The 15063-nt window shown below is 27.0% G+C and overlaps 1 protein-coding gene across 2 annotated transcripts; it reads right to left on the bottom strand.

The window, feature by feature from the left end:
* Positions 1 to 363: 363 nt before the first annotated feature.
* On the bottom strand, positions 364 to 7113 carry LOC127285768 (prolyl 4-hydroxylase subunit alpha-1-like). 2 transcript variants are annotated; one of them, XM_051311946.1, is made up of 6 exons: positions 7010 to 7113; positions 1576 to 1989; positions 1281 to 1505; positions 1120 to 1167; positions 876 to 1041; positions 364 to 721 (listed from the first exon to the last, which is right to left on the bottom strand). In XM_051311946.1, the coding sequence occupies exons 2-6, from the start codon at positions 1879 to 1881 to the stop codon at positions 600 to 602; spliced, it is 867 nt and encodes a 288-aa protein (XP_051167903.1). In that variant the 5' UTR covers positions 1882 to 1989; positions 7010 to 7113; the 3' UTR covers positions 364 to 599. The 2 variants fall into 2 exon arrangements, with proteins under 2 accessions (XP_051167903.1, XP_051167902.1); XM_051311945.1 differs by lacking the exon at positions 7010 to 7113 and having other exon boundaries at positions 1576 to 3669.
* Positions 7114 to 15063: the final 7950 nt, after the last annotated feature.

The following is a 15063-nucleotide window of genomic DNA, read 5'->3' on the forward strand; positions in this document are numbered from 1 at the left end:
GAAGAAAATAAACTATTGGAGTTGATTATTGGAACTTTGGATCATTAATGATGTTGGAAATTGAGGATTTAGGTGACAATTTGTTAGCAGTTTGGCTTTCAGGAGTAGAGAAAATTATTGAATTCTTTCGTCTTTTAATATTAGGGATTTTAAGAATTATTCTTTCTTTTGGTTTTTTGTTTTTAATTTGAAAAGAGTTTGAAATAGATAATATTTTTTTTATCATTTTATTGGCGACAAGAGTTTGGCCAACGGAAAAATCATTTATAAAAACAGTTTCTACTTTATCGTGTACATAAATATATATATATATATATATATATATATGTTACGGTGACGTGACAATAGTAATATTTTCCAATGTATTTCTCGCGGCGGTACCAGCTCGCCTCTATTTATTTACAAATTAATTTTACATAAATATTTATTTTATTTATTCAAATTAATTATTAATAATAATTATTATTTATTTATAACAAAAATGTTACGGTGACGTGACATTATTATTATTTTTAATTATACTAATTATTATATTAAGTCCGATGTAACAATGTTTAATTATAAATGTTGATATTTATTAATTTTTATTAAAAACAATATTAATTGTTAATTAAATTAAAACTGCTTATTGTAGAGAAATATTTAGATTCCTTTGGCTTTTCTTCCCACGTACAAGGTCTACGGAATTCTTGACCAATTTCATTAAGCCACTTGTTCGCCACTGAAAATATATAAAAGTAATAAAATCAATAATACATATAAATGATAATAGTAATTATATCATTCATTGAAATGTTTATAAGTTTAAAATTTTTATCAATTGTATAGATGTTGCATCATCATTCAAAAAAAATATAAATAAAAATATACTATACCCCATTTTGTGCCAGCAATCACAGGACAACCAGAATGAGCAGTCAGTAAGTTAAAATCTCCATTTTTTCTAAGATTGTACCAGAATATTGCATTTCCTTTCTTAGGTGATATTGTAATATTTAAATCGATGAAAATTGTATTACCTCCTTCACTGACGTCACTTAGCTGTAAAAAAAAGTAAAAAAAGGCCTTTAATTTACTGCTTCTACTTGTTTTTAAAATATTTATTAATGAAATTATTACATAAAACATGAGAGTAGCTATACGATCCCCAATTTCTAAGGGCATTTTCTGTAAAAGTTAAATATAGTTGAAGTTATTACATTAAATTTATCTGAATCATCAATGGCATGAAAATGTTTTCTTACATTGAAATTTTGATTTTTAAAATTTTATAGACCTACATGTTCAATATCAAAATCATAATGTACATCGTATTTGCCACCGACTTGATAACGTGTGATTTGTAAGACTTCTGCAGAATCAAGAGCTAAATTTGTCATATCTTCCACACGTCGATTTACATTTTTCACATGTTTGTGATCATCGTCAATGAGCCAAGTAGTCTCACTAATTCTAACTTGAGATGAGTATGATCCATTAACTCCTTCGACTTCTGATCCTTGAAGCTAGAAAATAAAATATAAAATTAAAAGATCGTAACTTTATTTTATATAAAACAGTATTAACTAAACATACCATATGCTTAGACATATCCTTCATAGTATCTATTTCTTCCTCAGAAATAACATCATGAAACATTACAACTCTTGGTTCTAGATAAATATCTTCCTCTTTAAATGGAGCAATTTTAAGAAATGGTATATCGTGATGAACGTATCGACATTTTAATAGTTTTTTAATATCATTGGACAAGAAAATTTTATCATTGCAAAGCAAATTGTAATGTTGATAAAACATTTTTTCGATGTCCTCTATTTTTTTTGTTAATAAATTTTTTACTGGTTTCCATTCTTCCGCTAGTCCTTTTAGTATTAAATACATTATTGTAGTACTTGAGATATGTTGTTTTAGAATTTCAGATGCTTCTTTAAACGCTTCATAATTAAACCCAATATTTCTAAAGAAAAAATGTTGTTTAGACTTCTAATGCTGCAAAAATACACTAATAAATCTGTGGGAATCAGCCTGTAGCCTAAAGTACACCCTATGGGGAGGTTGTACTTGTTCTTCTATATATTCTTTTTATAAATTCAAGTCCCCAAAAATGGGCCTGATAATATTATCTTTATCTAAAAAGTGGAGTGGGAATCATTCCCTTTAAAAACCAAGGGAAGTCCCATTAGAAGTCAGTTAAAAAAATTCTTCAATTCAGTTCAAACCTTTTAGTTCAATTTTTTTAATCAAGTACATAAAATTCATTTCTAAAAAAAACACAAGTATAAAAAAATATTCTTCATAAAAGTATCCAGTATTATCATTGCTACAAAATCCCAATTTAAAGAATTTCATTTATAAAATTAATATTAATATAAAAAAAAGGAATATATTCAAGGAAAGGAAAAACTGATATTCAACAACACACTGTAAAAAAACAATAATCAATAAAAAAGTAAGTGAATTAATAATAAAATTTATTTGATTATCATTTCTTTTCTATTTTCTGTTCCCTGATAGTATTGGTACAATTTAAGTTGGACCCATACTATCAACATCACATTTTGGTTAGGACCTTTTCCAAATTTTGCCGATTCAATTTAAGTTGTATCGACAAAATTTAATCCATATATTTTCCAATTTCCTTTTTTCTAAAAGAAAACTCAAATTATAAAATTATTCCCAAGTTAGAGGACAATGCGTTCCTGACTTGAAATAATTAAATTAAATACTTTGCTTTGTGCATCCTAGGATGTAACAGTAGTAAATTAAGAATCGGTAGAGCTAGCTCACCAGACTCAAAGGAAAAGACTATATTTTTAAAAAAAGTCTGACTTAAATAAACCGCCACCACAGCAGCGGACCATAGGCAGAGTTTCGCGTCCGCGCGAGTTTGAATTTAAAAAGTGATAGTGAAATAATAAACATTAATAGTGAAAAAGGGGGTTATCAATCCCAAAAGTTATCAGATGTTAATAAATTATGATTTTCTCCATTAAATCCAGACATGATATAAAATGAAGAAATACTTTTGTATGACAAAAGAACAAGAACTTCACAACTAACAGCGCAAAAAACCCACTCATAAGAAAACTGAGGGTTCAAAGCCTATGTGAAACCAAACACAAGTCCAGATAAAAAATCATCACTAATCTTAAAAAATACATTGATACCTTCAAGCGAAGAAATCAAAATGAACAATGAAATGGAAACAGATGTTCAGCAAGCGAGTACGATAGAAGAACTTTTACAAAGCATCCATCTGTAACGTCCAGCGAATTTTGACGTTTAAAATTTATTTTATTTTATTTTCTCACACATTTTCTATTTTATTTTACTTCGCTATAACATGAATTCTTGAGGATAAGATAAGTTTATGAGTTATAAATTTTTTCCAACTTTCTTAAGAAATCTTTATCCTGTAAAGTAAATATTTTCAAGTTTTCAAATTGTAGTAAATAAGATACTTTAAAAATTTATAACACCCCATGGATTTATCCAGTCCCAAAAATTCACATCTGTCGCCACTAAACAATAATCTATATCAAACAATAGATTACCTTCAAAGGACCATATTCCTTAAGTGCCGTAGCACTTAAAAACCTATGTAAACAAGTAATATAACCATACCTATGTATAGATATATATAGATATACAATACAAAGTACAAAATAATAATTCAACATTTAGAATAAATTTTCTATATATATATTATTTTCAATAATATTATTAGTTAATTATTATATAAAGAATTTATAATTATTAATTGTTTAACTAATTATTGTTATAAATAATTAAAATAAATGAAATTATTACAATTAATATAAATTCAATATTTTTATTAAACAAAACATAAAAATTATGTAATAACATAATAGTTAATTAACAATAATTGTTAAACAATGAATAATTAACTAATTAATAGATGAAAATCTTAAATGATTATTTAAACTAAAAATTAAATAAATATCTTTTAGTTTTACTTAAAATTTATTAATGGGATCCAAATATCAAATAAATTATTATTAATTAACAATAAAATTGTAAATAAATAATTAAATTCTAAATAATTTGAAAATATATTATTTGATTATAAAATTAATTGTTTTATTGTTAATAACCTTGATTGTTATTAACATTTAATAAATAATATTATGAATATTCATAAGTTTATTGAATAATTATTAAATAGTGTTTTTTTTGTAAAGTTCTTTCTGTTATTATAAATTAAACACTAATATTATTATTGCTATTGTTAATAACAATCATTTATAAACAAATTATTATTAAAAATTATATATTATTATGTAAAATGAATATAATTTAAGGAAAATTCTAAAATTTAGAGTTTACGCCATTTCTGTAAAAACTGTAAAATTGGAGTTGGAAGGAGAGATGAAGTTGAGCTAGGACAAGTCTCAGCCCCTTTTTTTTAAAGATCCTTCTATGCGTTAAACCCCCAAATATGGGACGGACCCAAATTCTCCAATAAGGCCCATTTTTCTAATGAGTTTTTCTCCATTTTTCTTTTTCTTGAACCAATCTTAAAATACCCAACCTCTTTTTCCCTTACTATGACATTTCTATCCCCAAATTTTTCGCCCTTAAGAAAATTGGTAGTGGGAAATGTCATATAAATATATGTACTTCCGTAAGGAAGTTCAGAGTTTAAAAAATCTTCTTCAATCTCAAGTTAAATTACAAGTTACTCAACTTCATCGAATATTCCAATTTCAAGGACAAACAATTATAATAAAAAGTAAGTTACAATTTTGAAATTGCTATCTTAATATTTCTTTCTACATTCTATCTCATAATTCCTAATTCCGGAATCATTCTCGTACATATATAATGTATGTATAAGAATTTATTCCATAATTTTTGTATTTGATTCCTTACATTTGAATAACCTGTGAATCCAAGATCAATTATTGAACTGTCAATTCAGTTCGAGAAAGATCTGAATCCTTTTAAATTCAATATCCCAAATTATTTTCTAAATTGAATCAGAATAATCAAAAGAGATTTGAAAGTATTCCCAAGCTATTGGACTTTAAAGTCTAGGCTTAAAATTAATTATTATTTTAATTATTAATTAAATAAATTTATGTTATGTTCAATATTTTTGGACGTAACACATCAGCAAAATCAAAAGAATTGAAAAATATTCAAGTAAAAAATACCAACACTGAAATGGAAACAGATGTCGAAATAGCGAAAAAAGCATATGAAATGGCAACGGGTTTTTCCCAGCATCATAAAAATCAACAAAGTGAAAAAAGTGGAAAGAAAAATTTCCCTCCTCCTTCAATCGAGAATAGTGTGACCAGGAGCAATAATCCGACCAACTGCCAGGACCAAGATACATCTAATAAAATAATTATCTCGACCAACAGTAAGGGAACGGCAGGTAAACCATCACCGATCATAATATATGGACAAGACCAAACAACAATTACCAAGTTCTTTAAGAGAAATCCTTTCTCTTAAAACGATTAGATTCAACTACAGATTTCGCTGAGATACTTGAAAATTTAAAATCATTCAAGTCAGAAAACATAAAATTTATTAAAGTTTCCAGATTCACAACTTTAAAATCTCAAAAAGAAAATAAAACGTTACCTTTCTTTTTAGTACAGTTAACCCCAAATAGCGAGACAAACTTATTGCATAAAATTAAATACATAAACTATCAAGTTATCAGATGGGAAAGATTAAAAAAAAGAGAAAGCATACAATGTAAAAAGTGCCAAAGATTGGGACACGTAGCTTCCAATTGTAACTTAGATTATAGATGCGTAAAATGTAGCGAGAATCATACACCGGGGAATTGTAAACTTCCGGAGCCAACGAATGCTAACGATTGGGAGTATGTATATTGCGTAATTTGCAAAAAAAATGGACATCCAGCCTCTTATAGAGGATGCGAAAAACGAATTGAATTAAAACGTAGAATGCAAGAAAAATTAGAAGCGATAAGAAAGAGTAAAATGGAAAAAGAACAAATGTTTAATAATTTCACATCAGAATCTTCTTATTCAAACGTCTTAATGAAAAACACTTAAAACAATTCTCCACAAATACAACAATTAATAAATAATAATTAACAACAAACGTTAAACAATTCACATAACTTACAAGCATGCTTAGATAAATTAAGAAATCAAATAATTAAAGTTACACAATTAGTTCCACAAAATAGTGATAGGATAAATAATTTTTATTCACTTTTGACTAATTTAAGTTAAATTAAATAACCGCACAAATTTAAATACAACAAATGCTATCATCGTTAAAAATTTAAAAATAATCTCCTTAAATGTGGTCTGCCCCCACATTTCTCCCTACCGGGCATAATTAATCAGATTCTCTCCAGGCGTGATCAAGAGTGGTCGTGGTTGGAGGTGTGAGTGTGGAGTAAAATAATTCTGTGATAACTATTTTATTAGTTGGTTTAAATAATTAGTTTGTTAGAATAACTATTTAATTAGTTACCTTACTAACTAAATGGTTAGACTAACTAAATAGTAAAAAACAACTAATATAAATTAGCAAAAATACTCTTACTAACGAAATGGTAATCGTAACCAATTGTTTCTCTCAGCGTAAAAATTTTGTTACATTAAGAAATCTTTTTTTCGACGCACTTTAATTGTACAGTAATTATATTTGTTATTGCTATACATTTAAATTGCATCTATTTCCAAGTAGTATTACTTGCAATATTTAAGAATATATTATCCCACCGTTGCGTTGCGTGCAAATATTAACTAGGCGCCTTTTTTTGTTTATTACGGATTACTATTTATTATTCCTAGGATTTGTTAGCCTTAGGAACTTGTTAAATTAAATAAATAAATTGCAAATACGTAGTAATCTGATATTTAAATTTGATATTTTTAACTACATTTGTTTATACTTTAACTTTTAATAAAAAAATTAATTCTATTTAAAATTAATTTTAATTGTTATTATGTTTACTAAAAATTGTGAAATTAACGAATGAATTACACACCTGAAAGGAATCATCGTAATATCTTTGTTATGAAATTGTTTATCCAGATCATTTAGAAGTTTAATTTTGGTTTTCAGTAATTCTTCAATGCTGTTGAGTGTTCTAGTGAATTTGTCATTTTCTATTCCAAGTGTTGTACTTAATGCAATTAAAATGACAAGGATATTTACTTGTCGAATCATTTAGGTTGATCTTAAACAAATTTAAAAAAAAAACAATAAGCATTCTAATTATTATTATTTATTGCTTAGATCGTTACAAAAAGTTCCATATAAAGGAGTATTACATCGAAATTAGCAATCTAAAAAATAGTAAACATTAGATTATTTCTTTAATTAATACAAAAATAATTCCACTAATTTCAACATTTAAAAATTTCGCTGACAACCAGAACAAAATTAATCAAGGAGGGCTCGCTAGTAGACATAAAAGAATTCTAATTATTTCTTTAAATTAAAAGAATCATTTAAAGAATCTACTGGATAATTAATTTGTTAAGTTGGAATAAAATAATTGACAGTATAATCGAATGCAAAAAGTGGGACTCCAATTTAAAATAAATGAAGAAGAAAAATATTATATAAGCTTTTAGTGTCAACCTGTTCTTTGCAGAATGTAAGTGTGATATAAAGTATAAATTATTATGTGAATTGTGAAGGAAATAATTGGAGAATGTAAGTAGAGGACAAAAATATTGAAAAATTGATGCACTTTTTATTTAAAATATTGTAACGAATTTTTTAATTTTGTACTCAGTTTAAATTAATCTTGAAGATCATTTTATTCTAAATTTCTAATTAAATTGTTTTTGACTATTTTTGTTATTATTTGTCGATAGATATAATATTTAATAATAAATTATGTTTTACCTTTGTAGTATGAAAATGTATTTATTGTTAAAATTATTAAAAATATGTCTTTTATTTTTTTTTTAAGAAGAAATTTAGTGTATTTTAAAAAAATATAATATTACAACGTAATGTCAAAGGCAACAAACTGGACTGTAATATTAGAAAACTAGTTTATAATTATATTGTTAAGTGGGCAGTAGAATCGTAGATAACACTATTATCAGTATTTTATATAATTAATAGAATAGTAATTTCATATAAATTTATTTTTTCCAATGATTGAATAATTATAAATTTTTAAAAAACAATGGTAAATTTAAGAAATAAGTAAGCTACTTGTGTTTAAAGTTATGTGTATACTTAAAAAAACTATATTTCTTGTAGATTGATGAGGACAATGAAATATTGTCAAAACATTGTATTTGTTTTTTCACTAAATGTATTTAATAATTTTTTATAATAATTTTTTTATTAAACAAAGAAAAATAAATTTAAACCTAAATTAACTGTTTTAGTTCGGAATATATTCTTATTTTAACCTCCTCTTTATCTACTAATTACTTTAAGTGTAGTCACTTTAACAACACATTTCTTAAGCCTTTTCGTTTAGTCAACAGCAAATACGAACTGCTGATTTGTCGATGTTACTCTAAAAAAAATCTTTACAAATTTTAATTTCTATTTTTATTAACAATCAAAAGCTTTAAAAATTTTTAAATAAGGAGAAATTTAAAAAATTTATTTTATTCCAGCAGGTTAATAATGATAAAAATATTATCACTGTTCCTCGCAATTGGTGTAATAGCAGCAAGTAATGGAAGTCGTGATTTCTTCTTTACTATAGGTGTTCTTAAAGAGTTTATAAATGCTGAAACAGATTTAATTCGAAATCTACTTAATCAGATTACACATCAGCAACAACAATTGAAAGAAATCAGGTAAAACTATTGTAATAAAAGTGACTAAATTATTTATCATATCTTCATAAAAAATCGGTTTTGGAATAAAAATCCAACCATATTAATCATTTTTTTTTAATAATAATTTAAATAAAAAAGTTTTTTTCTTTTATAGTAATGTAGAGCACTACTCAAGAGAACTAATGGAAGTATCACGTAAGGCAAGACAACATTTATTAGGCGCTGGAAATACAGTTGATATGTTAAATGAATTAGAAAGTTTATGGCACAAAGTAGATAATTTTGTGGAAGGATTTAAAAATAATATTGGTCTTGATAACGTTACATCATCAGTGTGTAATTCCAAGTTTGATGTCGATGACTTTGAGTATGGAGTTTTTACTGACTATGCACAAATGCTATGCAAAGGAATGATTCCTCTATCTAAAGATGTAGAAAAACATTTGAGATGTCGATTTGTCGATCATGGAAATCCTTTTTTAAAAATAGCGCCTTTTAAACAAGAAGATGTCTATTTAGAACCTCATATTGTCATATACCACAATGTTCTTACTGATGAAGAAATAGATAAACTTCAAGAAGAAGCATATCCTATGGTTTGTTCCAATTTTATTAATATTAGTAAATTAATATTTCAGAACATGTTTTTAGCAATATAGAAAATCTTAAATCCATAAAATAAACGTTTCCCTGTGTTACATCCTAAGATGCACATAATAATAATTAAAAATTTCTATTTTTGAGACAGGACACATTGTCCTTTAATTCGGGATAATAGTTTTCTTTGTTTAACCGCACGTGATACACAAGTAAATTCTGTGACAGTGAAGAAGTAATATTAATGTTTTTAACATTCTAGGATAATATACACATATTTAGGTAAGTTTTGTCAATATTTTATTTTATACTACTTATTAATAAAAAAAATTTGTTTTGTACAAATTTTTAGTACAATGTTACGTCCGACAACGCAATATAATTAGTAAATTTTAATTTATTTTTGAGTCAAGACTAATTTTCCATAACTCAGGAATCATTGAAATCAGTTTATTTTAATATGATTAAATTTAAAAGGATTTGAAAAGCTAATAACTCATTAAATGCACTGAAATCTTTTCAGAAGGTAAATAAAAAAATAATAAGTTAAAGGAATGAAGGAACTAAAATGCGCAAATTAATGGCACTACATGGAATTAATAGTATGACAAGTAAATATAATTGAGATGAGAGGAAAAAAGTAATTAATATACACAGATATTGAAGACTGCGATGAATCGCAAACAATCCGGATGAATAAGATTAAAATTATGAGATATGGTAAAGACCAAGACTGTTATGGATGTGTAGCTTTTGAACACCCATTATCGGATAGCGAAACGATAGACAGTCAGAAAGAAAAAAAAGGTTGCTACTGAAATATTTCGAAGAACAATGCGATACAATGATTGTCACCGATTTAATAGAGAAAACATATCCTTCTCAAAGAAGGTGTATCAATCACAGAGAAGAAAATAACATATCATTGGGGAGAATTTTGGAAAACGATTGGCCATACTTAACTGAAGGAAAGTATTTTATCGAGCATGCGGATGTATTATTAAGAAAAAAAGTTCAAGATATTTGGAATTCAAATTTAGAAACAAAGTCCAAAAGTACTGTTTCTTTCATTGAAGGCATTAGTTTTCAATACAGAAAAAAATAAATAATCCAGGATATATGGACAAAATAAGGGAGACCCTAAAAATCTTTAAGGAAAAAGAAAAAGAAGTTCAAAGCAGAAATCATTAAGCATTAGTGATTTTTCCTCTGGTAGTCTGCTAGTTTAAAGAAGAAGACCTTTTTATTCTTAAAGTATATAATATTACTGTATATATGTATGTAGAATATTTTAATTATACATATAATAATTTTTCAAATAAATTTTTTGTAAAAATACCAAGAATGTTGTATATTTTAACATAAAAAGTTTTGGGTATTTTTTCCAAATACATAGTGTAAAAATACCAAGATGATTGTGTATTTTTACCAAAAAATTCTTGGGCTTTTTGGCTTCCAGAAGATTTTTGGTAAATTTACCCAAGAAATTTTTTACCTTGCGGTCTTGATACAAGAAATCTTATCTTTCCCTCATATTGAAACAGCTTTTTGTCAATCTGAAACACATGTACATTATTTACTACTAATATTAAAATTAAGAATTATTTAATAACATTTTTATAAAAATGAACTCCTTTACTATTTTTTATAATTTGATCCCCAATTTTTTTCTGATACCTGCTTGCTGTCGAGAAGATAATGTTGACTGAATACTCGGCCCAAACAATTTTTTCTTTCCTATATTTCTATTATAAAGAAATTCTGGCTTCTTTGTTTAAGCATCAAACATTTCTCTCCTATTGATTAAATTCATATGTCACCGGGACGTGACACCACATTAACTAATTCCTCCTGTTTGGTCACTTTTACAAGAGCAAGAGTTTTGTAACTTCTATTACAAGGTATACAAAACTCAACATTCGACTCAACAGTCGTTAAATTCAGTATTGTATCATAAAGATTATCAATTAATAATTCCAACAGCACGTGGAAGAGATAAATAATCTTTACTTTCAATTGTTACAATTCATCGTTTCTTTAATTTATCGCAAATATTTTCACATCGCCCTGAACCAACAGGATTGCATGCACATTGAATAAAAACCCTAAACGATTTATCAAGTTAAAATTTTTTTTGCACTTTATGCAATAGAAAAAAATAAACTCCAGAAATGTTCAAAACTAACCTGTCGAACCAGTCTATACCATAAAAAACTGAATCCGACCTTATGTGTTCGAGTGAAAATTCATACCAACAAAATCATCAGGATTATATTGGAATATAAAAAATGTCATCAAAAATAGTCTTTAAAGTGTTTTCTACACTTCAGCTTTCCTTTAAATTTCTACTGGCATCCCTTAAATGTAAAAGTCTTGCTTAGACCTCTACCATTCTTTAAGAGAATTTTTTTATTGGCATAATTTTGTCTAGTAGATTGTCATAATTCTAACAACCTTGGTGGACACAAAATCTTTTTGCCTTTAAAGATAAAATATGGTCTTGATAAAAGAATTCTTCTCTTTCCCTCATACTAAACCAGCTTCTTGTAAACCTAAAACACATATACATTATTCACTACTAATATTAACATTAAAAATTATTTAATACCATTTTTTATATACTTAACATTTCAAGACAATTCTTTTTCAGGATAAAATTATTGTTATTATAAAAATGTACAACTTTACTATCTTTTATAATTTGATCCCCAATTTTTTTTTCTAATATCTGCTTGGTGTCCAACAGGTAATGTAGACCAAACACTCGGACCATAAAATGTTTTCTTTCCTATTTCTATTATAAAGAAATTCTTTAAAGCACCAAACATTTCTCTCCCATTTATTAACCTCTGTTATGTACAATTTCTTTTTAAATAATTCCTTAAATTCTTCGTTTTTAATTGATTTCAATTGCTTGAATTTAGAGTCAGGCCACTTATGCAATTGATATGTTTATATCTTCAAAAAATAGATTTTTCACTAATCTGCATTAAATACAAATTTTATTTATTTAGTTGGAAACTGCCATAGTGCGTTCAATTGAAGATGGATCGCATGAATCTAAAATACGAGTTGCTGAAAATGCTTGGCTTGACGAAGAAGATCATAAATACATTAAATCCATAAATCGACGAGCAGAACAAATGACGAATTTGTATGGTGGTACTGCCGAGAATCTACAGGTTGCATATTATAAATCTGGTGGATATTTTAATGAACATACTGATTTTGATCCTGATGAGGTTAACAAATATTTAAATTATAATCAATAAATAACCTAAAATCTTCTTTTCCTCTTTTTGTAAAATATATATTTTTCTAGAATAATCCATTTCCACATCTTGCAGTAGGTAATCGAATTGGTACACTTATGTTTTATGTAAGTAAAATTTAATTTTTGAAATTCTAATATTTCTTGATAAATAAAAATTCTCATTCTAAAATTGAATATAATTTTAAATTAGTTAAACAATGTTCAAGAAGGTGGTAAAACAATTTTTACTGATCTCAATGTCACACTGACACCTAAAAAAGGAAATGCGGTTTTTTGGTACAATGTTTTACCAAGTGGAGACTTAGATTTTTATACATTACATGCAGGATGTCGTGTCGTTTCTGGAGTGAAATGGGGTATTTCTATTTTGTATAATTATTTTAATCTAACCATGTTAAATTAGTTGACATTTAAATAGTAATTACTGGAATTTAAGAAATAATTATATTTTCTAGTGGCAAATAAGTGGTTCCATGAAAGAGGACAAGAATTTTTTAGGCCTTGTACATTAACAAGAAATCCAGATTACAGTAAAAGTCTTCACTATACGTTATTAAATAAATAACGATAAATAACTTCTTGATAAATACACAACGATGTCAAATAATTGTAACAATTATTAACTTTTGAGTTTATGTTCTTATATTTAATACAATAAAAATTAATAATTATTAGAACAAAAATATTATCTAATTAATTATGAAACTCTAATTTCCGTAAAAAATAAACTTCTGATAAAATTCAAAAAACAAATATGTTAATAATATTTAATTAATAAAATATTGTAATAAAAGTTTATAAAAAATTTATGGTTATAACAATTATAATAAAAATTGTAAAATTGTTCGAAATATGAAATAATTAAATTGTCGAAGTTAAAAATAAATTTTAATCCTTCTAAAACTAATGTTAAGCATTTTATTTTCTTATATTGCATTATATAACATATTACCTAATGCTAATTAACATATCATATGATATGATTTTCTTGAAGTTCAATGACATGTTTTTGTTTACAAAACATTGCATCATCTAAATAAGTGGATCATCAAAAGATTAGCAATGTACATCAGGCACAGGGGGTCGATTACGTAACTATTCCACATTCCGAATTCCGCATTCCACTTTTCACATTCCACATTCCGAATTCCGCATTCCACTTTTCACATTCCACATTCCGAATTCCGCATTCCACTTTTCACATTCCGAATTCCGCATTCCACTTTTCACATTCCACATTCCGCATTCCACTTTTCACATTCCGAATTCCGCATTCCACTTTTCACATTCAAATGGAATGTGTATAATGTAGTTCGGAATGTGGAATGCGGAATTCGGAATGTGGAATGTGAAAAGTAGAATGCGGAATTCGGAATGTGAAAAGTGGAATGTGGAATGCGGAATTCGGAATGTGAAAAGTGGAATGTGGAATTCGGAATGTGGAATGTGAAAAGTGGAATGCGGAATTCGGAATGTGAAAAGTGGAATGTGGAATTCGGAATGTGAAAAGTGGAATGCGGAATTCGGAATGTGGAATGTGAAAAGTGGAATGCGGAATGTGAAAAGTGGAATGCGGAATTCGGAATGTGGAATGTGGAATAGTTACGTAATCGACCCCCAGAAAGATATTTATCAGTAAACCTTTACCTATCAGTCGTTAAATTCAGTGTGCGGTATCTACAGCTGAAATCAGATAATCGACAAAAAGCAACGTTTAACTTTTTTTTAAAAAATATTGACCTTCAACGCGAAGACTGTACATTTTACTCCGCAATCCAATGTACCTTTGCAAATATCTACCTTCATATCAAAAGAGATATCTACAGATTTAATTTTATAAACGAGGCTTTCGGGATCAGTGTAAAGTAGTTTACAATCATCACCATACTTGATAATCTGAAACCTCTATGAATGACCGATATAATCGGACTCTCGCAATTCGAGATAAAATTAAACGTAACGGGTATGAGGTCATTGAGATTTGGGAGTGTCAGTTTGATAGAAAAAAATTGAATAATGCAGAGTTAGAAGTTTTTTTTAAAACCACCCTATTTTAAAAAATAATAAAGTACTAAACCCTAGAGATGCTTTCTACGGAGGTCGTACAGGAAATACTAGATCTTTTTATGAGATTAAAGAAGGTGAAAAAATTGAATATAAAGTCCTTTGTTCTTTATATCCGTATATTTGTAAAACATTACCAATGTAAAAGGTTTAGTATTCTGTCAAATTTTACCTCCGTGTGATTTCTACCATCCACTTCTTCCAATTCGACAACATGGAAAACTAATGTTCCCTCTTTGTCGTACACGCTGTGAAACTCTTGAATCGAGTGATTGCACTCATGAAGATGAGGCATTACATGTACTTGAAGGAACTTGGGTTTCTGAAGAATTAAAGCAGCAGTAAATC

The sequence above is a fragment of the Leptopilina boulardi genome, unplaced genomic scaffold, assembly GCF_019393585.1.
Source record: "Leptopilina boulardi isolate dan_hultmark-lab unplaced genomic scaffold, ZJU_Lbou_2.1 LbouV2_341, whole genome shotgun sequence".
Classification (NCBI taxonomy): Eukaryota; Metazoa; Arthropoda; class Insecta; order Hymenoptera; family Figitidae; genus Leptopilina; species Leptopilina boulardi.